The sequence below is a fragment of the Uncinocarpus reesii genome, genomic scaffold (assembly GCF_000003515.1).
Source record: "Uncinocarpus reesii 1704 scaffold_6 genomic scaffold, whole genome shotgun sequence".
NCBI classification, from domain to species: domain Eukaryota; kingdom Fungi; phylum Ascomycota; class Eurotiomycetes; order Onygenales; family Onygenaceae; genus Uncinocarpus; species Uncinocarpus reesii.
This window is the reverse complement of record NW_003052495.1, coordinates 12688-36658: the sequence shown is the minus strand read 5'-3', so window position 1 is coordinate 36658 and position 23971 is coordinate 12688. Positions and strand designations below refer to the sequence as shown.

The window sequence follows — 23971 nt, the reverse complement described above, 5'->3', positions numbered from 1 at the left end:
ATAGAGTTAGGATATCCATAATTCAAATGACCGATGCATTGGAGAGCCTCATAGCTAGCAGAATGACCACAAACAGCAAGCCTCAGGAGCTCGTCATTGATCATCTTCAGTGCCTCAGCAGCACCCTGAACACCACCTGCAGCATCCTCAACCACTTGCAGGTAAAAGTCCTCATTGAATTCACCGGAGGGACGGAAAACGTCATATTTGAAGATGACCTCGGTCGATGGAAGCCTGATGTTCTGATCAAGTGCATCAGAATCGGTTGGTTCAGAGAGTGCGGCATCCAACCCATCAGTAGTCCACTCGCAGCTTGCATTTACTGGGGAATCGTCGGTCTCAGTTCCAGAAGCGTCTAACGGAGGTTCTTCAGGAGTGCCTTCGCGAGTTGACTCAAGCGTGGTGTCCGAGTTAATATCGGCCTCGATATAAATGCATGTCAGCACCAAAATAATGAATCCCATCGAATGACTCACCTCTACCACATCACTCTCTGTGGCAGCGTTCCGTGTTTGTTGTATTTGTGTGAACTTGGCCTTTAATCCTCCCAGAGTTCGCTGCCGGTCAGGAGCAACAGAATTGTTGAATCGAGCCAGAGTATCTTCCCACGAACTTTCGGACATCTTCAGTGATTCGATTAACTCCTCCTCCCACACAAAATACGGTTTGTTGTTACCTGTAGGAGCCATTGGTAAATCATCCTTTAACATTTCTCCGCCTCATGGAGACAGCAACCTAGAGGCAGTAATTAGTTTAAGTTAGGATCATCTACTCGGGCGTCTCGCTCGTCGTAAATGTCTAAGATCGCGCGTTTGCAAAACGGTCCACTGGTGGGTTGGCGAGACGCTCTGATTCGCCTCTGTTATAATTAGACAATAAATGGGGCCAGAGTCTGACATGGACCTGTATTAAAAGGCTACCGAGCCCCCATCACGAACCCTATGAAAAATCAGAAATCAGGACAACATGGACAGTATGCTGGACAGTACAAACCTGCCGAGCGATCTACAGCAATGGAGCGAGGGAGGAACTTTTCCTTCCTTGGATCTTACTTTCCTGGATTCAGAGGGCCATTTGCTTGACGAAGATTGGCAGGAGTTTATGCGTTTTGCACAGGAGATGGACCACACCGTCGACCCCTACTCAGTGCCGGCTCTGGAGAATGTACCTAGTCTCATTCACTCTCCGGGTAGCCCTCGAGAACATGGAAATACGATGAATCCGCCTCGAGACGAGGCCCCCGCCGTCCGCCAGCCAACCTCCGACAATGGGCCTATCACAACAGAAGCCATAGCAATGCAGCTAGATCAGCTCCAGGAAGAGTATGATTCAACTATCCCTGCAACATCATCAACCTTCGCTAACCTCTGATGGACAGGGTTCAGGAACTTGCACAGTACGGTAAAACTGGGCCATAATTTGTGATGTCACTGACTAGTAGCTAGGAAGCTAGAGAAAATGTCCGCATACATTGAAAGCTTGCAGCCGTTTCTGCTTCATATTGGGGAAACTGTTCGAAATTTCTCGGAGAGTCGAGCACCTATGGGTTAGTTGGGGAGGGGGAAGGATAGGGAGAAGGGATCATTTGTTGATGTGATGTTGCCTAATTTGCCTTTTCTGTGTCGCAAGGTTTGATCACATGATCGACTTCACATGCGGGTTGAAAGTCAGTCCTCAGAATTGTACCAATTACACAAAGTGTTTTGACGCGCTGTGCGTGATTGCTCCTTGGCGTTAGACGGGAACCAAGCTGTCGGGCCGTCACCTTGATCTGATGTGGCGAGCGCGCAGAATCAACAGGATCCACCCATGAGAAGTAACCGCCGTCTACCCTTCCTGGTGCCCCACCTTGGCATGGCTCGGAGTTCACCGAGGCCATGAATTCACAAGTAAAGTATAGATAGTGCTGAGATACGCTGTGGATGGAGCAACTAGTTTATTGTTATCTTAATTATTTGTTGAGTGTGAAATTCGACAATGGCAGAGGTCTCCAGTGTCTGTCCTCATGTAAGTCAGTGCATTCTGGAGCCATCAACCTCCTCATGAAAAGCTAATAAAGCTGCAGGCAAGTTTCACCTTGGATCAATTACGAAATCAGCTAGAACTATGCCAGAAAGCGTTATCTCGGCTCAGTGTTCAAGAGCAGAACCCGAACAGCGTGATTAGCGATGCTCTCAAGGCGGTCGAGACGGCAATCGCGTTATCTAAACAGTCTTTTGCGGAAAATAATCAGGTGAAACAGAAACTCGAAGCGTCCGAGGCACTCTTGGATTCTGAGATGAAGAAGAATGCCATACTGTTGGAAGAGCTGAGAAACTCCCACGAATCTTTGACTTCAGTCGGGAGATTGGTGGATGTGCTTGAAGCTAGTCTCAAGAAGTCAGAGCGCCAAATTGAGCAATCAGTGGAAAAAATGGAGCATCTTTCAGGGGGTGGGCTTGGCGGCACAACGGCGGCCAGTTGAATTTATTGATTAGCTCGGCTAGACAACAAAGGAAGTTTGGGCGCATCAGCCACCAGTTTGTATGGGCGAAACGCCGTGGCGATCAGCCGATATGTTTAGTATAAGTGGCAATATAATATATATATATATATATATATGGCCAGAGAAAGCATCAAACCGGTCATTGCTGGAAACTACTCTGTCATTAACCGACCATTTGCTTGCCTGGTGCCAACAATCTTACACAAATGTCTCTTCACAAAAACTTCCCCCTGGTGAGCTCCCTCACATTGGCCCCGAGCATGGATGCTGATGATTCAAAGAACGTACCCGCCGATACAGTGATCGTGAGCGTTCATTTGCTCCGAAACTGCTTTGTCCGCGAGGCCGAATGTCACGCTCGCCTCAAAGAACTCGAGCGACTTCTCCACGAATCTGGCGCGGCCAGCCAGAGAGAACGGATCATGTATAATCAAGCACTCGCGCACAACACCCAGCTCGAAAGCTCTCTCCAGGCGGAAATTAGTGCTAGAAAAGAACTCGAAGCACAACTCCACGAGGCACTTGCGGCACATGATGCGGAACGAAAGCAACTTGGGAATTAATCCTCTCACGCAAGGAAGAAGTTCATTCATAGGCAATTAGTGAGAATTTACCAGGCCTAGCATAACACACCTTCTCTGTTGACTTCTTTCCCCCTTCCCTTTTATTTGTAAAGTCACCAGATGGGTGAAGGGGCATGTTGTGATGTCTTGATCTCCATTGAAACCATGGCTTGTTGTGAGATTAACTAGTTATTTGATTCATCAATTAGTAAAACTACATTGATTCGGTGTTTTTCAGCCCCCAAGGACCAGTTGATCATGTGATTTAGCCCTTTATGAAGAGTAGTTCTTGTAACCTGAGAGAACATGAGCGCTCTTAAGCACATGGCAAATATTCCCTAACAGTCCGCCAAAGTCAGCTCTTTGCATGCGTGCGTTCCCAATACACCATTTTGCCGCCACCACAACAATGACTTAGAAAAGTAGAACCACAACCACAGATAAAACCACCAGGAACCGAGAATAGATTTCTGCCGTGTTCATCTCGGCCGCGTTGACTGTTGGTGCCAAGCTGGTAGTAGGCACTTTCGGTAAATGGGTGCTTGAAGGCACGACGGTCGTATTCAGAAAACTCGGCCTTGTCCCGGTGTTGGTGTAAAGATATCCCGATGGCCACTGTGATGGAGCCGTAGCGCTAGCACCTCCAATGGATCCAGTGTACAAGGCCGGATGCGTTGCAAATCCTGAGCTCAAAAGGCGCGTCTTGGTAGAGCCGACGGCTACCCAACCGCTCATGTTGGTGGGCCGGGCGCTACTCACGGCCGTTACCGTCGTGACAGCGGGGCCAGCAGTCTGTGGCACTGCACTGGCCCTAGGGAACCACTCAATGAGGGAGAGACCTGATACAACTAGAGTGATTTTGAACAGCGTTGTAAGCAACATGACGAAAAGCAAAATGCACAGTTATGCTTGACCTTCTCAAATCTCTGGTTATCGATGGGCTGACACCGGGTTTTATAGTGAACCGCAATACAAAAGGCCAATTTTCAACAAGTGCAACTTTCTAAAACTGGACATTTCATTGGCGTCTAGGATAATGTTTAAAATCTAGGATAAGCACATAAAAATTCTGATGAGATGTCAGTTTCTTACATAGATAGAAAATTCATTCATAATGGCAATTGGTAACGAAAAGAGATGCACTCCCTTTCCTGGAAGCTTTAATATCAACTCGGACAACAGTCAAGAAGACACCGGAGCCGGGACAGCATGTGCATCATCAGGAGCCGTCGACAAGGCCGGGCAGTCACCCAATAAACTCAGGAAACGCCCTCAATGGAGACCGCCTCCCTTACCATTGTCTGTCCGACAGGTCCCTGAGAAAGAATCCTCCAAGCGATGTTCCCGTCAGTTTCCAGAGAACGGTTCCCCATGGGACAGATACCGTCCATTTACGCGGCGGCGAAGCTGTGGAAAGATTGTACTTGCACATGATATAAGGATGCCAAAGACTGTGGTTGCGTTCAGAGATTGCAAACCTTCCAATGCGGTAAATGTGCAGCACCTGATTAAAACAGCACATACGAACCTGGTCAACCTTCGGGATGCCTTCATTGATAGAGACATTGTGTACCTCGCATATGAACGCATGGATCTTCCTTTGGAACAGTTGCACTCTGATGTGAGATTAGAGGAAGGGCACATCGCTACAGTCTGTCGAGAGGTAGTTCAACCACATGGTGTTATTATGCTTCTTACTTGTTAGGAGCTGAGCTAAAATTTCAGGTTCTTCTTGGTCTGTCTTATATTCACGGGGAGTTGCGAATCTGCCATTGCTTCATCAAGTGCTCGAACATCTTTCTTACAGTAACGGGGCTGGTTAAGATTGGTGATCACTTCCTTAAGTATTGTCAACACCATAATTACTTTCTGACTGACCGTCGCCAGGCGAAATTGGCTCCAGTATGCTGGCGCAGCAATGTGGCATGGAACGTCGTGATATCAAATCTGTGGGTTGGATAATGACCGAGATCATGGAGCCGCAAACAGCAGATTTAGACCCTGAAACCATTCACCTCGAGAAGCCTGAACAGTGGAGCCGCGAAATTCTTGGATTTCAACAAGATACGGAGCACAGCAGTATTCCACAACTACTCAGTGTAAGATGCCTTTCCTTCTGGGCCCGTATTTATATGCTTACTGACATGGAAGTAAGCACCCATTTTCGGCACACGCCGCCCCATCCACGGCAGGGTTCCTTACACCATTGATCTTAGTTGCGCTGAAACACTGGCAAGCATAAACTTTTGGGCATAAACTTATGAACATGAATGCGACCTTTGCAGGAACCCCTCCTTTAATATATCAATGTTTTTACGACAAACAACAATAAACCTATATCTAAATACACTCTTAATTTTAGGAATCTAATAGACTGTAGAGCTCTTCTAATGTGTCAACATCATTCTCCATATTGTTTACTTGCCGTTTACGGCAGGCGATGATAAGTTTGTATTTGAGCGCGCTGAACCAGAGTCCTCGCAGCTTCTGGACGGCGAATATGTTTTTTCGTATCGTCAGGAAGCGATATTCATTGCTGAGTGACCTGGCGAGACATTCGAACATGTTCTTCTGGTCTCCATTGCTGTTGAACTTAGCGTACTGTCTTGAATCTTGAATGTAGAGGACCAAAACGTGCTTATTTGAAAGGAATTCCTTTATCGCCATAGACGGCCTCTTCGAGCTGTCCAGGCGATTGATTGAGTTCAAAGGCGCTGCACTGCCCTCAAACCCATCCGCCTCCACGACGTCCTCAAAGAGCTCGGTCTCTCCCCTTATTCTCGCGAGGGGATCCTCTAATTCGCTGCTGCGCGCTTGGCTTGAAGGGCGGGCGTCGCCTCTCGAGTGGTATGGGTCGGCTTCTTCGTACTCCGCCATTTCGGGCCGGCACCCATCCGGAGGGCTGTCACTACCCGGGCTTTGGGTATCCAGCGTGTAGACCGATTCACTTTCCGGCGTAGAGTCGGACTCGCCGAAAAAGGAGACGAATATATCCCGCTGTATTGCTAGAGAGGTTACATGAGATCGTTGGGGTGGGTCATAATTGTATAACACATCTATGTAGAGCGACCGCCTGTCATTCTCATATGAATCGCAAGCCGGCCGGTTGCACCGCAACTTCTTCGGGAGCCTTTGCAAATCAGAGGTGAATTCTGGCTGCGTGACTGTCGGTGGTGTTGCGGCTCCATGAACACGTCCCCCTACCAAACCTGCAAGACCGTGGGCCATCCCACTGTCGATATCATACAGCTCACGCAGGAATTCTTGAGTGGCATGCTCTTCTGGATTTGAAGCAAGGCTCTTGATCTCATGGATCTTCTCTGTTTCGAAGCCAAGTTTTAGTGCGAGATCGGCAAGCTTGTAGAGTCGGGCCTTTCGCATAGCGCACATGGCCGGCTCACGATCCTTTTTGTTTTGATATGGTAACAGGCCACTCAGTGCGGGAAAGTCACGCATGGCTGCGAGGGCAAGCTGCCGATAACCATGCTCGATCCTGGTGTTCAGGTTCCCAAAGGACTCCCTAAAGCTGTCCTCGCCAGTCTGTATCAGAAATCGGCTGTCTTTTTGATTGGCATCGGTGTAGTTGAGGAAGAACCCCTCACGGACTGTGCCTTTGAAACTTGACGGAAGTAGATTCCGCAAGGGGATGGCCAATGCTTCAAAGAATATGCAGTCCTGGAAGAAGGTATGGAATGACAGAATTCTACCGCTACCACGCGTGAGAATCCTGTCGAGAATACGATCACGATGGTCCTGCTGCGAAACAGCAGCAAATATTCTTCTTTGGTGCATCATTTGGCGGATCAGCTCCCTGTCATGAAGGGAGAACGCTGGGCTTAGGGTCTCCAGTTCTGCAACAGTCGAAGCATCAAGCAGGTGAGGTGAATAGCCGCCAAGTATATCATGGCATCCACGGTATATAAGATCGAGATAGTGGAGTAGCTCCTGAGGGTAGGATTCAGCCAGAGCCAGATTGGTACTGGTGGGTTCAACTCACCTCCGGGCACCTGAGGCGGAATAAGCGGCTCAGATATCCCAGCTTAAGGCTCGACCATAGGCCAATAAATGGCAGGAGCTGGTCAAATCCACGGTTAAGTCTCCTCAGCTTTGACTCCATCCGCACTAAGTCGTTGCGCTTGCGATCTGTTAGCCGAGAACGCCACTTCTCTTCTGCATTGACATTTCCCCGTCTTTGGTGGAGGCGGATGTTTCGATAGATATCGCCATCGCAGTACTTGCGTGAGTTCGGGTCATCTTCACGAATTACCATCTCTGCTTGGTGCGGCAGATCTGTTGATCATTAGAGATCTTTCTTCAGTAGTCATGGATCTGGAGTGTCACCGTCCGCGTAGAGGTCCGCAACCCACCATTTGTCCCAGAGGCATTGATCAGCAGCTAGGAGGCGGTGCCGACCGTGGAGAACTTCAAGTTGAACATCTGTTGGTAGTTCAAGCACATGAGGTTCTCCGTCTTCGAGCAAAGCGGTAGAATTCAAGTTCTCGCGCGCCAACGCATTGTCTAAAACATCGTTGCTTATGATCACCTGCACAAAATGGTGGGGGTTGAGTCTATCGCAGCCTTCACGGAAGGTATTGACCAGAGACCGAACATGTGTATCACTGATCGTTCGAACTCCGGTAAGCTTCTCGATGTAAAAGTGACGTAAATGGACCTTCGCCCTTCCCCGATAGTGGGCTGCTTTGTCGAAGAAGATCGCCCGGTGATGCTCCGACTGCATGAAATCTGACCTGGAAATAGATTTGCAAGGCAGTAATGTCATGCAAGTCGCAATATCGGCAAGGCAGCAATGTCATGTCAGCTGCAACATTGCAGACAAATAATAACCAAAGGCAGCAATGTTAAGCCCACTGCAACATTGCAAACAAATAATAACGAAAAGGCAGCAATGTTAGGCCCACTGCAACATTGCAAACAAAATAACAACGAAAAGTTAGCAATGTTAGGCCAGCTGCAACGTTGATGGATAAAGATATCACGCTGTCTGCAACAAAACAAGAGGGTTCTGTAACAAAATATTTTAATTTTGAACAATTGAAAGTTTGGACAGTTGGATTTGCAAACATTGAAGAAGTTGAGTTTTGGTTCGGCGCTTAACTAATGCCCGCAAGAAAACCATATATAAAAAGTCGCGCGTTCAGGCCACGAGGGAGGGGGGGGGAAAGAAAAAAAAAAAGGGATGAAATTAATAACTAATGAAATAAAGGAACCAAATGTTGAAGGATGACAGCCTCCGTCCTGTGTCGCCATCGGGAGTGGATCAGACTTCAAGAAGGGAAACTCACGGCCACCAGCCGCCTGGGCCATATTGTGAACGATGAACTTCAGGCCGCATCCGAGCAGTACCCTGGCCTGATAACACTTGTGGGCGCACGAGCGAAAAACACATGCCTCAAACACCTATTTCCGTCCAGCCGTCGTAGATATCCCACCGCTAGCATCAATCTCGGCGTTGAAAGCGCGCTTTCCCCTAACCCACTCTTGTTTGTTGATACTTCTACATCCGCAAAGGATATCTCAGGCGTGGATCATGGGCTGCGCTCCCGCAACAGCTGTCATGCGGAGACACCCTATGTGATCAGGTGGGCTTCAGAGCGTGACTTATTTGACATATTCCAGGCAAGGCTGCTCTTTCTGTTCAGCGACGTCGTTTGTCTGTTTGCAGATGACTTTCCGTCGATTCAGGCAGTGGTGCAGAAGATCACGACCTGGGTCGAAATCGGCAACGCGTCGGACTTCCCATCACAGGTACGCCCAAGCCTGATCATCATTACAGCAAGCGACGGATTATACAGTGAGTTAGCGGCGGGTGGCTTTCGATACGAGCTTCATCAGGCTGCAGGACCAGCACTCTCAGAGCATTTCCGGTCAGTTAAAGTGTTCCGCATCGCGAGTAACAGCCTCTCGGCACAGGCACGCCATCTTCGCCTGAAGCATGAGCTCATGGCCAAGGTAGAGGAGGCGCGCGAAGTCCGACGGAGTCATCGTTGCCTTTTCTCTGCTCAACACATCCTGGCATTGTTCCAAAAAGCCATTCAACACACCGCGGCCACAATAACCGAACCTTGTAACTTCATCGCAGCAGCAATGTCCACTGACCGGGAGGCCTACGCATATCACCTGCGGACATTCTCAAAACTCGCCACCAAACTCTCGCTTCCAGCTGACACTGTGGCGCAGCATGTCTCTTCATGCATACTCGTTGAATCTTATCGGCCACGCATGCACCGTAATCATCGACTCAAGCCCCAGTGTCTTAGGTCTTGTGCTAACATCCGACAGACTTCTCTGCTCGTGCTGTATTCCGTTCCCAGTACCACCACGAGACCCTGACAGTTCTAGAGGAATTACATCCAGGAGACCTCGCGGAGAGGATGTGCAATACAATAGAGGATCATTTGGAGGAACTGCTATTCCGAATAGAACGAGAAAGTCGGTTGGCAGTCGCCTGCCATCAAGAAAACCTCCAATCACAGTGCGAATCCTGGAAGCTCATCAAGACAAACCTGACCTGCCTTGCATGCTTGCACCGCGCCCCAGAACGGGTGAAAGCTTGTGGACACTCGATATGTGATATCTGTGTAAGAAGATTCGGTCGGTCCTCTCCCGCGAGCAAGAACCGGTACTTGCTGGATTCGTGCGTGCTCTGCCTCGCTCGTGGCGCCCTGACCGTCGATATGAAACCAAGGACCGCAGGCGTGCGAATGCTCGGCATCGACGGCGGTGGTTGTAGGGTAGTTATGGCCATTCAGTATTTGACAGAGTTAGAAAAACTTCTCCACGGATGCTTCTTACACGAGGTGTTTGATATCGTCTCTGGCACCAGCGCTGGTGGGAAAGGCCCTAACAGACCGCTGAGACTTTGTTCGCCTGCAATACTGACTTAATACAGGGGGCCCGGTCTTGATGCTGATGTTCCGACACAATCGTCCAGCATCATATTGCGGCAAAACTGTGGACAAAGTCGCTCGGCGTTGTTTTGGTGAGCTGAAGGGACGTTGGAGGTTCCTTCGGGCTCTGCTCCGCTTCCTGCACCTGCGGGCCATATATAGTGAAACAAGCCTCGAGGATCTCCTAAAGGTCGAATGCGGTGATGGCGAGCGTCTCTTTGGCCATGCCGAAATTTCGGGCGTCCGGATTGCGGTGACGGCGGTCTCGGACAGGGGTACCCGATCTATTCTCACTAACTACAATGGCGCGGTCCAAATACAGGACGATAGTAAGAGCATAAGATCGCATGTACTGCCAGGGCTAATTCAACCGCAGGATACTCGCTTGTCCGGCCCCAAGACATTGCGAAGGAGCCCTTGATATGGGAAGTGTGAGTGCACATCTGTACTTCTTTCCCCTATCTCCATGATTGACAGAGACGTAGCTGTAGGGCAACGTCCGCCGCCCCAATGTGAGCCTCTTTCCCCGATTGCTACACTTTATATTGGCTGATCCTGGTTTAGTTACTTCAAACCTATGGAGATGGCGGCCGGACGTTTCGTTGATGGAGGTCTAGGCTTCCCGTGCCCAGTTCAAATAGCCCGATGGGAAGCCTCCAGGATCTGGCCGGGGCTCACCAGGCCAGATATCGGCATATCACTCGGAACCGGCGTGTTTCAAAGAGGGATGACTCAGAGCTTTACCCCACCCGGCCCGGTTCGAGTTCTCTGGGATACCTTCATGGCTAATCTGGATGGAGAGAGGAGCTGGCAGGACTTTGAGAGTGGATTACCAGAAGCGGAGAAGGACGATTACGTTCGCTTCAACCCCAGGCTGAATCGATCTTGCATGTTGGATGCCTTTGAAGATATGCCCCTACTCCGTCGCATCGTGAGGCGTGAGCTTCACAACCAAAAAGATCTGCTGGATACTGCATGCCGTCTTCTTGCATCTTGCTTCTATTTCGTACCCGGCAATTGCCCAGAATACGTCAGTGGGACCTATCACTGTGGGGGCACCATCCGATGTCGGATAGATTGCCATAAAGTGATCAACGCCCTGACAACACTTGAGCCTGGAACACTTGACTTCGTGACGGGCTCAAAAGTTCTAGGAAGCTGCGATACCGCAAGCGACATTTGTGCGGTTTGTGGCTGTTATGCTAAGAAAATAGAATTCTCTGTGTCGCGACTGGATCACATTGTCACTGTGTTTATACGGACGGGGAAAGGAGGGTTACGAAAAATCAGTGGCTTCCCCCAAACCATGCAGTGGTTTGTCACCGAACAACAGTTGGAATCTCCATTTGGTACTCAGGACCACGATGAGCCCGGTTACCAACCATGCTCTGGATGCGAAGGAAGTGGCTCCCGCTTGAAGCGGAGAGCATCTGATTGCTTAACTGAAATTACTGAACCATTGAAAAAGAGGGGGCGACTATCAGGACACTAACTTCTCTTTGCTTTCTAAATGTAATGGTCGGTTCCCCTCTAATTTAGGTATCTAGGGGAAATCACGCAACCCGCGATCTTTATTTAAGTTATGTCTTCAGGCGTGGGCAGAGATAGCCAAACCGCTGACGCAAGAGGTCGGTCGTGACAGGAAGGCATTGTGTTTTGTATTTGTGTGAATCCATGCTCTCGCGCGCGGTCTAATTTTCAAGGAAAATACAAGCTAGAAGTGTGGTGCTGGGCGATGTCTGTTTGATGTACTAATGGTCATTAAATACATGGTGATTATCCTAAAACTCTGCTGGGTATCTGCATTTACAAGAATATCGTGTGAAGTAACTTAGGCGTATATCCTACTCTATGACCTTTGGGTCGTGTTGTGCATCTTGAAGTATTTTCCTCATTTTCAAACCCAGTTTTGAATTTGATTCTTTCCACCGTCCGCCGTTTGGAAAGACAATTCGTCGTAGCCTGTTGACCCAGGGGACCAGTGGTCGGTAATATGGAGTGAAGTGATCATCTACAATCCTAAGGAAATCAATCTCATCACTGATCACCCCCTTTTTCTCGTCCGCCAGCTTTTCTGTATTCACATAATTCCATTCTTCAAAACGTTCTACAGTCCTTCCATTCCCTGGGCCTTTGTAGTGGATGCAGATCCAGAAAAGCACCCAGAAGAAGGACTCAAGATCATGCATGAAGGAGTGCTTTTCACCATACAAAACACCAATCGCCATGAATGCTCTGGTGCCGGTTTTGCCTCGCGCTCCCGAGAACCCGTCGCGTTGTGTCTGGATGGCAAGGTCAAGGTCTATCAAGAAGGACCGGCATGAAAGGTTGTCATCATCTTCATTGACCAGAAGATTTCGCAGCGAGATATCACTTTGGATCAACCCAGCCTTGTTGTACAGGGATTCATACCCTAGAATGCAGCCTTCCATTCCGACAAGTAGAGCCACTCTTGAGCTGCTTTCGTAGATAGGCTTCCCGTAATCTCGAACAATGACGCGACGGTGCACTCGATTAGGAGGTTTATCATTCGCGGGGTGCTTCGTCGGAGAGCTGGACTTCGTACGCTTGCTGTTTGGAGGCGGGAAATTGATGTTGCAGTCAGATGAGCGCTTCCGCCCGATGGCGATGCTTCGGCTAGCGCGGCCTCGACCGGATGCACTCCGCCTCAGGGCCGCCTGAAGGTCACCCTGCTCGGGCCTCGCCGCCGGAATCCCTAGCCCCTTTCGGATCGCCTGGACGTCGTCATCTCTACCATCCACCTGGACCGTTTCGTGGTGATAATACCGGGCGACATTGATCACCCCGCTCTCAGCAGCTTCGCGCAGTAACTCCCCTTCCTCGTCGCGCTCCGGGTACTGCCACGAGTCCTTGACCACCAGGGGCCTCCGCGACTCGTCCGCCTCGCTATGGGTCTTCCAGCAGGTGGTGGCTCGGCCGGCGATACAGCGCCCCCGCAGGATCACTGCGTCGATGACCAGGCGCTCCTTCTTGCCCTCCCGCTCGATCTCGATGCAGGGTCGGCCGTCCACCTTGATAACTGTGGGGTCGAAGCCCAGCTGCAGTCGGTCCATGAGCAGGAACCCAAGGATCACAGTGACGAACTGCAGGCCGTCTTGATTGATGTCGATTGCCTCTGAGCCAATTCCACCGCAACGGTCGAATTCCCAGACGCGAAGGAGCGGCCCGCACAGTGTGAACCCAAGCATGAACCGCCGGCCGTCCTGCGCGGACAGTACCTCCCGCGCGTACCTGGCCAGATCGAGCCTCGCCCCTGACGGCACATCGTAGGTTCGGTCATTCTTCAGCTCCCCCGGCACCAGGATCTCTGACCACTCGTACCGCTTGCCCGGTGTGCTGTCCAGATCTTCCACAAAGCCTACGTCGAGTTTCCGCTTCCCGATGGATCCATTGATCGGCTGAGCTGGCTGGGCCAGAGGTCTGCGGGCGAGGGTTCGAGCAGGATCATGACGTTCCGCAAACCGCACAAATTGATCAATGGTGTTGGTTAGCCAGTCCAATACAGGCCTCTCGTTTGTACTATCGGGCCAGTCTGTCCATCCGCTCTCATCGCTGTAAAGGGGGCTGTCGCCAGTTTTGCAGTTCTCGAACACGGCGGTCGCGGTGTCGCTGAGGCTCTCGATATCATCGAAAAACTTTTCATAAAAGCTGGGAATGTCTGCATGGAGTTCCCCCCGCAGTTCCTCCTTTAGCACACTATCGATATTCGTTCTGAGCTCCGATGAGTTGGCGAGGCTGCTGGTGTTGTGCGAGCGTGGGGTCTGGGGAGTCAGAAGTGATGGTCTGGGTGTCGGCGTGGCCCTTTCAGCCCGTGTGATGGTGGCGATGAGGTCAAAGACGGCTCTCCAAATGTCTGTGTCGGGGGCTTTCTGGATGACAAGTTGGACAAGTGGTTGGTAGTGTTCGTAACTGAAGTCTCCTTCCTGAACGAGTACGAATAATCTTGAGAGCTCAGATGCGACATTCCGGCTACTTATTGGGGAACAAAGTTTGACAGCTGCCATTTCACCCATCAAAGCGGGCAAAAGCTTTGATAATGCCATCCGAGAGATTTGACCAGCACCGTTGTAGGACATGGCGTGTGAATTCTCGGCTTCCTGAAGTAAATTGCATGCCCGGTCAAGTGAGTCAGTTAATTGGTACTCCTTGATGATACGCTCATCGCCTAACGAAAGCTCCGCCATGCTGACAAGAAAAGGAATTAGCGCAATAGCAGAGGAGGGAAGAAAATGCAGACGACGCCCCAAGTGCTAAACAAACTAACACCAGTGCTTGTCACGTGGTGCTTGGTTGGTTAGTTAACTAACTAGTTCACTAGTTACTATTGGCTTATGTAACAGAGATTGAAGGGTGCATCAGCTCCTAGAAAGAGCGAAGGCGTTTCGATAAGTGCATTTCGATAGAGTTGGTCAAAGCTATCGATGGCCGTCGGATGGGATTTGACGTGACTCGTAGATTGTCTCTGCCTCATGCAACAGCCGCATAAATGCTCGAGTGAGTCGGCTAAGGGGTGCTCCTCGATGATGGATTTTTTATTCGGTGAAAGCTCCGCCATACTGGTGGTCATGTTGGCTTTGAGCTTGGAAGGTTCGGCTCGCTGCCATTTCAAGTTCCCTGGAATTACCCAACTCAAGCATTGTCATGTGATGCCACCCGGATGAGTCATTATTGCAAAAGCCAAAAGTCCTTTTTTCTGGATTCGGATTGCTAATCCACGTGTTCACAATTGAATTATTTTGCCAAAAACGCTATTGAATTATTGCCAGACAGCGTAGTATTATTGACTACCAATGTCGCAGCTGGTCCGATATTACCGCTCTTCAGTTATTATTTGCTTGCAATGTTGCAGCTGCCATGATATCACTGCTTCGTAGAATCATCTTGTAGTGTTGCAATAAGCATAATATCATTATACTTTAATCTCGCAGCTGCCATGGCATGGCAACGCCGTTCTAGCTGCTATGGCTACCCTATCCCGTGGAGATGAAGAGACCATACAAACCTACCCTCTTGGTGATTCATTACAGCAATTACGAGTTCTGCTTGAGCAAGCTGAACATGCCTACAGATCAGATGATGTCGAAAACGAAGTTTGTCACAAGGCGGGCTACCCCATTCTGCTAGGACAGGAAGCGGCATCTTATCTCCGGCTAGGTCCCCGGGATGTCGCAGCGGAGCTGGCTACCCTCTTCGGGCGCCTACGAGATGGTTATTTTGAATACACTCGCTTCCGGCCGTTAGCGCAACTGGTTCTCCGTAAAGCTCCCGACATCGAGATATAGAAGGACGATAAGCCTCATCATTACAACTGCCGTGGGATGTCCATAATCTCGAAAGATCAGCCGATTGACCTTTGCACTTTCAATACGCCAACGCGACGAGATAGCGCACTTGTATCACCGCCGCGACCCTCCGAATGGAAACGAGACGCACACCAGGCGCCTCAAGGGCATCATAATACTCTCCAAGAGATGCGACAATACATTGAAGCGAGAATTGGCATAAGAGCTACCTTCCCTTTCTCTGCCCTCCTTTCGGTTACTGAAATATCCTTGCTCAGGCCTGCTAAACACTGCATTTTACAGAGAACCGCCGACTAGGAAGCGGGAGCGATCAATAGAGAGTGAACAAGCGATCCAACAGCCTTTTAAGAAAAAGAACTAGGTCAAGCGCTATTCAGCAGGCAAGAAACTTCAATACAAGCCCTCCAGGAAACAATTCCGAAGGTTTAGAAAAACACAACCGGATTGTCGCATAAAACAGAAGCCATGATCCACACAATAATGCCCTCCAACAAGACAGTCGCTGGCGTGCCGCTGGCGCCTCTTGTTAATACGCCTCCCAATAGGCCCAAGCATCAGGATTTCAACTGTGTCCTCGAGGGTGAACCGATGATTATGGATATGTATTTTGCTTCCGCAAAGCCAACATCAGCCAGCCAAATTTCACCGGAGCACCCACCTTATGGTAACCCGTCTGCACCTCACTCGCCAACTGATTCCGTTTCGTCGCGAATGAGAATTGGCGCCTTGCCCAACGAGCGACCCCCTTGAAATTATCTGGAATGATGATTCTTGCAATGATCAGGTGACTCTTCATGAGAACCTTACCTTCCTGCTGTCGAATCCCCGCTTGCCCTCGTTGATTTTCTCATCTTGTCTAGTGTTCTGTAGGAGGGTAAGGTGGGGTAAAATTATCACGTGCAGTATATCAACGAATCTCTTGAATTTTGTGAAGTAGTTGACGCCATATATTATTGGGTTACTCAAGACATCGTTTCATTCAACACGGAACTATCAAATATTCTGTCGAGAGAATATATATTTTATATTTACTTCTCAATCCCATTTCCCTGCAGCCACAAAACGCACGTGTTTTGACCATCGCAGAAATGGCCACTGATCGAACCCTGGGTTTCAACCAGCCACAGTCGATGAGCGACGACGCTAAAAAGCAGTTAGACGATTTGGCTGACTGGTTCAAGACAGCCAATGTAGAGAAAGTCAGAACACACCTATCGCATTATACTGGCAAAGACAGCTTAGACAAGATGCAACCCTTACTGAAAGAGCTGGGTCTTTATGAAAAGGTACTTCAATATCCTGCCCAAGCCTGAGTGTCTATCTGACAGATTTCCCTTCAGGGTAGTGGATCTATATTGTGCAGGCTCTCTGGACGAGAAACTATTGCGAAGGACCGTGGTTTCGATAATATTTTCATCCCATTATCCCACGAGTTTTCGATAGGCAACCATACTCTCCGACCCGGACAATATATCCGTTCCGAATGCTCTCAAGTTCTAGACACATTCACCGATTTCGTCTTAGTTCTAGTACCGGAAAAATCGCAGAAATGATTTCTAAGCCGCTCCTGCATGGGCTGTCTAACGAGGCAGAATAGCGGAAAGCTCTATTCTGTGGTGGTGACTTTGATTGGGTTGCAACTACACATGAGGATTTGAAGAAATGGATGTTACTAGTTAGCGGTGAATATACAATGGTATTGGGCAATGAAATCAAGACAATAGTGGACCATGGACAATTTGTGAGAAATTCAGGCAGGGAACAGGTGTAAATGATTGAATATGGATGTTGAATGCATGGAAAACGCCTCAGAAACCTTGTCAAGTATCAACAAATCCTTCTCTGCTTAGTTGAATTGGCTGCGTTTGCGAGGTCAAAATTCGCGTGTTTCAGATCTCTGTATGGTCGCGTCTGTCTCAAAGAAATTCACAAATGCAGAAGGATGGTAGTAGCAGTCTGACGGCAACTCAGGCGGAGCCACTGTCAGGTCGGCTGTTGTTTCAAATTCCTGTATGGTCGCGTCTGTCTCAAAAAAATTCACAAATGCAGAAGGATGGTAGTAGCAGTCTGACGGCAACTCAGGCGGAGCCACTGTCAGGTCGGCTGTTGTTTCAAATTCCTGTATGGTCGCGTCTGTCTCAAAAAAATTCACAAATGCAGAAGGATGGTAGTAGCAGTCTGATGGCAACTCAGGCGGAGCCACTGTTGGGTTGGCCGTTGTTTCAGATTCCTGTATGATATTGCTATACGGACGCGTTTCGTCCACGTCGTCACGGGTATCCATACCCATTCCGTTGAATCCGGGCGCGGCCTGAGGTTGCGGACCGCTGCCTGCCACATCCTGATATGTATCAGAGTGTATTGAGGTATATGTAGCACTCCTACCGGGTATCCATATGTTGGCGGACAAAGCTGATGTGTCTGAAGTTGTCTGCCGGCTCGCCTGGGGAAAAATGTCAGTTACAGCACGAATCGACCGTACGCATATGTCTTACAGTCTCCCCCTGAGTCCAGGTATTGTTTTCTGGACTAAACTCTGCCCGTGTTGAAGCGCTTGCCTGTCCGCTTTCTGAACGCTTACCATGGGGTACGACTCGAGGCAACATTTCAGTTGATGGTGTTAGAGGTCGTGGGATAGCTGTTCTCTCTGCAGGGGTAATGGCTTCAACAGAGTTTTCTGCTGAGGCATGTTCCGCTGCACTCGAGGGACTGGACTCAGGGGAGGACTGCTCACTCCCAACATCATCCGTGTCGGATACCCTCCCATGACTTGCAGAGGTAAGTAGCCCATCCCGCCCTATCTCTTGCATCCCGACATCCTCGTCTCGGAATTGGAAGCGAGGCCTTTTGGATGCGGCTAACGCAAGCTCCGACGGCCTTTTTGAAGTATTGCGCACCTGCTCCGCGTTGTCTATCGAATCTCTATGCCTTCCAGCCCTCTCTTCCGGTGGCTCGGGCGAGAGAGTCACCTCATCACTAAGAACGGCATCGGTACCTTCGCAAAAACATCGCTCTGGATGAAACCGGATTGAAAGGCGGTTCCGAGACAATTGCAGACACCACAACCTCCTCAAATTGTGGATGATACTCGCAGCCTGCAACGTCCCGACGACTGCATTGAAAGCTGCTATCGGGAAACGCCGTCGTTCGAATTCCGTAAAGCACCGATTGTCGCTCGGTATATGACCGAAGGCCAGGACAATCGCGGGCTCTGTTAACGCAAGCCATTTCTCCCCATAAGTGCGCCAACGCGCGAGCTTTTCACGTTGCTCTTTCTGGACCTTTGCGTCGAGGTGTGCCCAGCACTTTTCCGCAAAGTATGTCGTTATGCGTTTGTCCAAGGGAATGCGGCTGCCCCCACAATGTTGCGTGGCCTCACTCCTCAACGACCGAAGTCTCAAGGCCAGTAGTTGCAACCTGAATACCCTATGAGCACCATTTATATCTTTCTCAACTGCAGTGAAGGCCTTTTCAGCTTCAATCAGTTCATTGCTAGAATTCGACGGAGTGTTGACTTGATCAGGTTCGAAAAAGTCTCGGTCGTCCCTCAAACTCCATTGTACTTCGTCCTTGAACTTTTCCAGTTTACTGGATTCCATATCCCAATTGTCGGTTATGGAAAGCACGTCGTCACTTTCAAAGTCGGTTTCAGCCCGTCGTCTCGATGGATACAATGCATCGCTCCGAGAATTCCCCGTGCCCGTTAATAATTGTTTCTTAACATTCTTTAAAGCAACGACCCGTTTGTGACGATACCAGAATTGCTGAAACGGCTCGAAGTCCAAGGCTCCTGTTTGATCCAGCTCATTTCCTACACCTCTAAAGTAATCCGCCACCGCCTAGATGAGAATTAGCAATCAATATGAATGGCAACAAGGAAGAAATAACGACTTTCGAGTCATTCCGTTGCTCAAAAGCCTGAACCAGCCCGTTCAAGTGTCGTTTGACATCGCTTTTCTGCTAACAACCATAAGCTTCGTGCCCGCCAGGAGATACGCTGAGAAGGTACCCACCCAAAGATCCCCTTCCATCCTGTGTGTCATGGTGAGGTTAAAGCTCAGAACCATGATCACAAAGGAAGCCGAATTCGTGCTGGCTACCTACAAAGCTATATCTCCTATTTTCTTGGCAACCCCACTTCACCCGGGAAATTATCGGATGTTCAGTACGGACGGACTGAACATTCGATAATTTCCCGGGTCACTGAGGATATGCTTGGCAATCGTTCATGCATCCAGAGATCCTACCTTTGCGTGATCAGGTTCGTGGGACGAACCGGTCGAACCCACACCCTCCAACCGTTCCGTCCATGAAGATCTCAAACGCCGCATCAGTAGCAGCACGTTCGACCCGATCTTCAGGATCAACGGCGCATTCATATCCTCCCTTTAGGATGGTGATGAACATAAAGACCCTTACCGCCCTTTGGCTGCCTCTCTCCAGAATATGCCATTAAGAGGCAACCATTAGATGAACGCCCGAGATGCTAGCGAACTTCCCCGCCGAGGTCTTGTGCCATATCCCTTTCGCGGTCCTGATTGCCGTCTCACTGTGGCGCGAAGGATGCAATCGGAAATTTAATCTCATCTTGGTTGTTGCGGCGACGCTGCATATCCTGAATTTGGCCGCATACATTGCTTTGAGGGTCCTCGATGATGGTAGGATAACGTTCTATGATCTCAAACATAAACTGATCGTCTAGATGACTCGCCAACACGATTGCTGCTTCTCGGACTGTCGACTGTCTTCGTCTCGCAGTATGAGGTGAGAAAGCCCTAGCCATTCTTTCTGCATGAAGCTGAAGTTGGGGGGCCCCAGCTTCACCGATACTGGCACTTCACGGATGATCTCCGACGTACAAGGCTTTACGCCGGTGTCAAGTACGGCATCTGGGCGGCGACCTTCCTCAAGACATGTGCGGCTCCCGGGGCATTCTATCAACCGAAGGTCATGGTATCGACGGCACTGCTACAAGTGTGGGATGCGGCCGTGTTTCTTGTCCTGGTCGTTCATCTCATGCGGCAATCATGTGCAATACCAGTCAACATTCTGAGAATGAACCGGCATCTTTACATGATCGCGGTGTGTGTAGGGATTTTGTTTGCGGTTCTTCAGTTTGTAACGGGTCAAGAGCGCTTCGTGGGATTCGTCTCGTTTCTTCAGGCTTTCAGCGCCAGCCTGCATGCCATGATGCCGCCCGCGGAGCAGCGCAAGGATCAGGAGCTGCATTCTGTGAGGTCGCGAGATGGAATCTTGGGAGCGACAGACAACGATGTGCTGCAGAGTGGATGGTATGACGGACCATCCGCCACCCACAACAAACTCGCCAAATCGATTCATTGCTTTTTCTCTCGGCTCAGCCGCTAGATGGATGCGACAGGTGTGGGTATCTATCAGAAGATTGGCTGAGGTGGGAGCAGAATCCGCATCGGTGCATGCACTTGGGAAGCGAGTAACCGCATTTATACAGGGTTCGGAACAGCCTAGTTAGCTTAATTGATACATGTTCTATGTCCTATGTTTTATAACACGGGGGAGGATACTTACCGGGGGAGAAACTACATCTCAATCCAATAATTTTACCATTCTCTGCTACGCTCTAACCAGGCAATATACTCCAACATCAAACCCCTAACACCTGCTTTCATTCCTCCGGGTTAGAGATTGTGATGGAGATATATAAAGACCTTTCGCCCAAGGTGTTGATACCAGCAAACACAGGTTCAGTTTCCCTCCAAACATCCTGCCGACCCCTTCCATGGCTTGTCGCCTGTACGAACTTGGACAATTCGATGAAGTTCTGGAGCGTTTCAAGATATTCAAGCCTATGGATATCAAACCCAAGGACAATGAACTCGCTAAAGTATGTTTACATTTCTTTTCGACCCCGAATCGCCTTGTTGACTATTAACAGGTTCCAAATGGCTAACTAAACTCTTCTCCAAGGTGACAGAGGACATGCTGACTGTCGGAATTCAATACATCCAGCAAAGCATCACCCATAACACCGTCTCTAAACCTAAGGCAGTTGAGATGTTGCGAGAAATGAGGCGCATTGCAAGGGAAGCTCCGCAGACAGCGCGTATCGATACAGTCGAACGACTACTTGAGAAGTTGCCGACGGTTATTCAAAACATTGTTGGAGAGCCCGCCAAACGACAGGAAGATATGATATATTACAGCCTTTTGTTGTTATCCAAGTCGCATCCCGGCCGAATTTTCCTCGCGGATACACCAACTGGAAGAGAGGTCCAAGTAGGGAACACAGACAGCAAACCGGGCAAGCAAGGCTCATTCCGCGAAGTGCTCCGTTGGCTAGCAGAAATGCATTTTGGTTGGACTTTTCGAGTGAAAATGAACGGCAGGCAAGAATTTTGCTGCACACATGACAAAAATATTTCTCGCATGCAGGGGGGGAAATTTCGTTATCCTGTATATTAATCCTCTTCCAATCAATATTGTCGCACACGCGGGGATTTCAATGTTCTGGTGTCTTCGTACCCTGTTGTAGGCGAAACTAGCGGCTCCCCAGCGGCTTGCAGGAGCTGGGTTCGACTACTGGGAGAGCTCCGGATCACGTGATTAAGCATGCCTTGTTATCCCATCCTTGTACCTGATGAGCCCGATTGGTTTGGTTTTCCCCCTGGGCGTATTTCTGAGCTCTACGGCTCAATATGTGACCGCCATCGGGCCTGATCATCACTTCACTCAACGGCGACTGCCCCACAGCTGCGGTTGGGCCTCCGCCGTGGGAGTTAGCCCTTCATGTACTGTTGACACAGTTTGCTATGATATTTCTGAAATGGGATGCGTTCATGTGAAATGTCATTGAGGATGAGCGTGCCTTCGCTTGTCCATTTCTACGGCAACCGCTGTTCATGATTTCTTTAAGAATGCAGCCATGTCCACGCCCAGTTGTCACCTACAGCATGAGAGTTTGATGAGAAGTCCACAGTTGAAGTGTTATAGTACCGTCCCCGGCCGCAGTGACCTTCAGAGCATCGACGAGTTTGATCCAGCTTGCAATTCAACATGGCGCAAACAGCAGAATGTGCTCGCCTGTTCCCGATCTATCGATACCAACCAGGGTTTGCCGACAAATCGTCCGTTACAGGCATGCGAATCGAGTGGAAAGTGTTTTGCGATGGATCTCCGATCCTTGGAAGATATCAGCCCCAGAATTTTGTCTATATAGAGGGAAATTTGATGGGAGTCAGAAAGGGAGAAAAAGTGGAACGCTGCGAGTCTGGTTGGGAGTTCATGGCTGGACAAGCTGCGCTGGGTGGGCTTCCGGGCCTGGTATTTGCGCTGGGTGGCAAGGCTATCGGCAAGGAAATCCTGTCAGTCTCCAAGGGTATTGCTGCCATTCCCATGCTAACCTACCAAGAGCTGTACAAATCTTATCCGTTAATGATCAACACATCCCCGATCAGCAAGCCGCAGCAGCCGCTGAGATCGCTTTCGAGTTGGCTCCTCTTAGTCTCTCAAGATTAGTGCCTTTTGTGGAGAGTGGCGAGCAGCTCCTCGACAAATTGTCCGATCCAAATCTGCAAGAAGCGTTATTTTGCGAAGCAAGTTGTGGTTACTACCTTAAAAACACACCGTCTTTTGTGAATAGTGGAATAGCAGTGAAGCGTCAGGTGGTGATTATTTTCTGGACTGCACATATGCTTAGGATGTTTGAAAGCTCCTTTGTATACGGACTAACTGCGGTTTGATTGTATTTTCGTGAATATCTTGAGGAGATATACAGTGATTGATTTGCATTTCCAGCAGTGATGGTACATACATCCTCTCCAAGCATTCAACAATTTCGGTGTGTTCTTTGGCCAAAATATTTCTCAGGCTGAGAGTGCCCTAGATACCATGAACAAAGTGGCTCGCGATTGGATTGTACAGAAAAACCATCAGAGAAAGCCAGATTCTGCCTCAGAGCCCTTCAATATGTCCCCAGCACAGTTGTTGTTGAAACCCAAAATATCCAATTGCTTCACTGAGGTCTGTTCCTGGATCTGATTATCTCGTTGATGTCGAGCCCGTTCTTTTGGCATAGACAAGCTAATATTTCCTTATAATCGCGCACTCGGCGTAAAACCACCCTATTGACTTCTTGAAGCTCCTCTCGGTGCGCGTTGGAATCGAGGACCTCTTGGTGTAAATTGCAGTTCTTCCTGTGTTGGTTTTGCACTTCCTCTTTCATTCTCACGAAATCCCGGCACCTATCGTCGAAGGAGACTTTTATCGCGGTCAAGGCCCTCTTCAAATGACTGTTGTCCTCTGTTGCCGATTGAAGGTCGCCGGATAGTTTGTTGATTTTGTTCGTGAGGGTTTTGATGTCATCATCGTACAGCCTCTCCAAGCATTCAATAATTTCGATGTGTTCTTTGGCCGTTACTGAAATATTGGGAAGCGCCTTGAGGGACGAAGGTGCGGAAGCCCGGCGTTTAAGTGAAAGTGCAGCAATTCGTCTGTGCGAGGGGCTCTGTTCGAATTTCTGACCCATCTCGTGGAAGAGGATTGAAATTTGCGGTCCAGTCAAGTGTGTGTTCCACGAATTGAGTTTTTGTAGAAATTTGCTTTAGCATCCGGGTGGGCTTCACTTTATTTGTTCGCAGGTGATGGTTTACAATACCTGCTGCTCTATGGAAACAAGGATGCAGTGATTCATTCCTTTTCCCTTGAATTTCAGAG

At 49.4% G+C, this 23971-nt stretch overlaps 14 protein-coding genes across 14 annotated transcripts; 8 read left to right on the top strand and 6 right to left on the bottom strand.

Moving 5' to 3' along the window:
• Window positions 1-22: 22 nt before the first annotated feature.
• On the bottom strand, window positions 23-689 carry UREG_07919 (uncharacterized protein; the record flags this gene model as incomplete). The annotated part of the gene is made up of 2 exons (XM_002582186.1): window positions 23-54; window positions 125-689. 2 exons carry the CDS (start codon window positions 687-689, stop codon window positions 23-25), a joined length of 597 nt encoding a protein of 198 aa, XP_002582232.1.
• A 1288-nt stretch (window positions 690-1977) lies between these two features.
• Window positions 1978-2464, top strand: UREG_07918 (uncharacterized protein; the record flags this gene model as incomplete). Its single annotated transcript, XM_002582185.1, has 2 exons — window positions 1978-2007; window positions 2066-2464. The coding sequence occupies 2 exons, from the start codon at window positions 1978-1980 to the stop codon at window positions 2462-2464; spliced, it is 429 nt and encodes a 142-aa protein (XP_002582231.1).
• Window positions 2465-2691: 227 nt separating this feature from the next.
• On the top strand, window positions 2692-3048 carry UREG_07917 (uncharacterized protein; the record flags this gene model as incomplete). The annotated part of the gene is made up of 1 exon (XM_002582184.1): window positions 2692-3048. One exon carries the CDS (start codon window positions 2692-2694, stop codon window positions 3046-3048), a length of 357 nt encoding a protein of 118 aa, XP_002582230.1.
• Window positions 3049-3462: 414 nt separating this feature from the next.
• UREG_07916 (uncharacterized protein) lies at window positions 3463-3930 on the bottom strand (the record flags this gene model as incomplete). The annotated part of the gene is made up of 1 exon (XM_002582183.1): window positions 3463-3930. One exon carries the CDS (start codon window positions 3928-3930, stop codon window positions 3463-3465), a length of 468 nt encoding a protein of 155 aa, XP_002582229.1.
• Window positions 3931-4162: 232 nt separating this feature from the next.
• On the top strand, window positions 4163-5290 carry UREG_07915 (uncharacterized protein; the record flags this gene model as incomplete). The annotated part of the gene is made up of 3 exons (XM_002582182.1): window positions 4163-4727; window positions 4936-5147; window positions 5204-5290. 3 exons carry the CDS (start codon window positions 4163-4165, stop codon window positions 5288-5290), a joined length of 864 nt encoding a protein of 287 aa, XP_002582228.1.
• Window positions 5291-5406: 116 nt separating this feature from the next.
• On the bottom strand, window positions 5407-7318 carry UREG_07914 (uncharacterized protein; the record flags this gene model as incomplete). The annotated part of the gene is made up of 2 exons (XM_002582181.1): window positions 5407-6993; window positions 7046-7318. The coding sequence occupies 2 exons, from the start codon at window positions 7316-7318 to the stop codon at window positions 5407-5409; spliced, it is 1860 nt and encodes a 619-aa protein (XP_002582227.1).
• A 971-nt stretch (window positions 7319-8289) lies between these two features.
• UREG_07913 (uncharacterized protein) lies at window positions 8290-10391 on the top strand (the record flags this gene model as incomplete). The annotated part of the gene is made up of 5 exons (XM_002582180.1): window positions 8290-8814; window positions 9019-9295; window positions 9349-9897; window positions 9959-10285; window positions 10333-10391. The coding sequence occupies 5 exons, from the start codon at window positions 8290-8292 to the stop codon at window positions 10389-10391; spliced, it is 1737 nt and encodes a 578-aa protein (XP_002582226.1).
• Window positions 10392-11800: 1409 nt separating this feature from the next.
• Window positions 11801-14161, bottom strand: UREG_07912 (uncharacterized protein; the record flags this gene model as incomplete). The annotated part of the gene is made up of 1 exon (XM_002582179.1): window positions 11801-14161. The coding sequence occupies one exon, from the start codon at window positions 14159-14161 to the stop codon at window positions 11801-11803; it is 2361 nt and encodes a 786-aa protein (XP_002582225.1).
• Window positions 14162-16368: 2207 nt separating this feature from the next.
• On the top strand, window positions 16369-16833 carry UREG_07911 (uncharacterized protein; the record flags this gene model as incomplete). Its single annotated transcript, XM_002582178.1, has 2 exons — window positions 16369-16566; window positions 16621-16833. The coding sequence occupies 2 exons, from the start codon at window positions 16369-16371 to the stop codon at window positions 16831-16833; spliced, it is 411 nt and encodes a 136-aa protein (XP_002582224.1).
• Window positions 16834-17153: 320 nt separating this feature from the next.
• UREG_07910 (uncharacterized protein) lies at window positions 17154-19323 on the bottom strand (the record flags this gene model as incomplete). The annotated part of the gene is made up of 3 exons (XM_002582177.1): window positions 17154-17723; window positions 17776-19119; window positions 19294-19323. The coding sequence occupies 3 exons, from the start codon at window positions 19321-19323 to the stop codon at window positions 17154-17156; spliced, it is 1944 nt and encodes a 647-aa protein (XP_002582223.1).
• Window positions 19324-19763: 440 nt separating this feature from the next.
• On the top strand, window positions 19764-20647 carry UREG_07909 (uncharacterized protein; the record flags this gene model as incomplete). The annotated part of the gene is made up of 3 exons (XM_002582176.1): window positions 19764-19938; window positions 19983-20044; window positions 20099-20647. 3 exons carry the CDS (start codon window positions 19764-19766, stop codon window positions 20645-20647), a joined length of 786 nt encoding a protein of 261 aa, XP_002582222.1.
• A 391-nt stretch (window positions 20648-21038) lies between these two features.
• Window positions 21039-21721, top strand: UREG_07908 (uncharacterized protein; the record flags this gene model as incomplete). The annotated part of the gene is made up of 2 exons (XM_002582175.1): window positions 21039-21143; window positions 21227-21721. The coding sequence occupies 2 exons, from the start codon at window positions 21039-21041 to the stop codon at window positions 21719-21721; spliced, it is 600 nt and encodes a 199-aa protein (XP_002582221.1).
• Window positions 21722-22312: 591 nt separating this feature from the next.
• Window positions 22313-22774, top strand: UREG_07907 (uncharacterized protein; the record flags this gene model as incomplete). The annotated part of the gene is made up of 1 exon (XM_002582174.1): window positions 22313-22774. One exon carries the CDS (start codon window positions 22313-22315, stop codon window positions 22772-22774), a length of 462 nt encoding a protein of 153 aa, XP_002582220.1.
• A 496-nt stretch (window positions 22775-23270) lies between these two features.
• UREG_07906 (uncharacterized protein) lies at window positions 23271-23783 on the bottom strand (the record flags this gene model as incomplete). The annotated part of the gene is made up of 1 exon (XM_002582173.1): window positions 23271-23783. The coding sequence occupies one exon, from the start codon at window positions 23781-23783 to the stop codon at window positions 23271-23273; it is 513 nt and encodes a 170-aa protein (XP_002582219.1).
• Window positions 23784-23971: the final 188 nt, after the last annotated feature.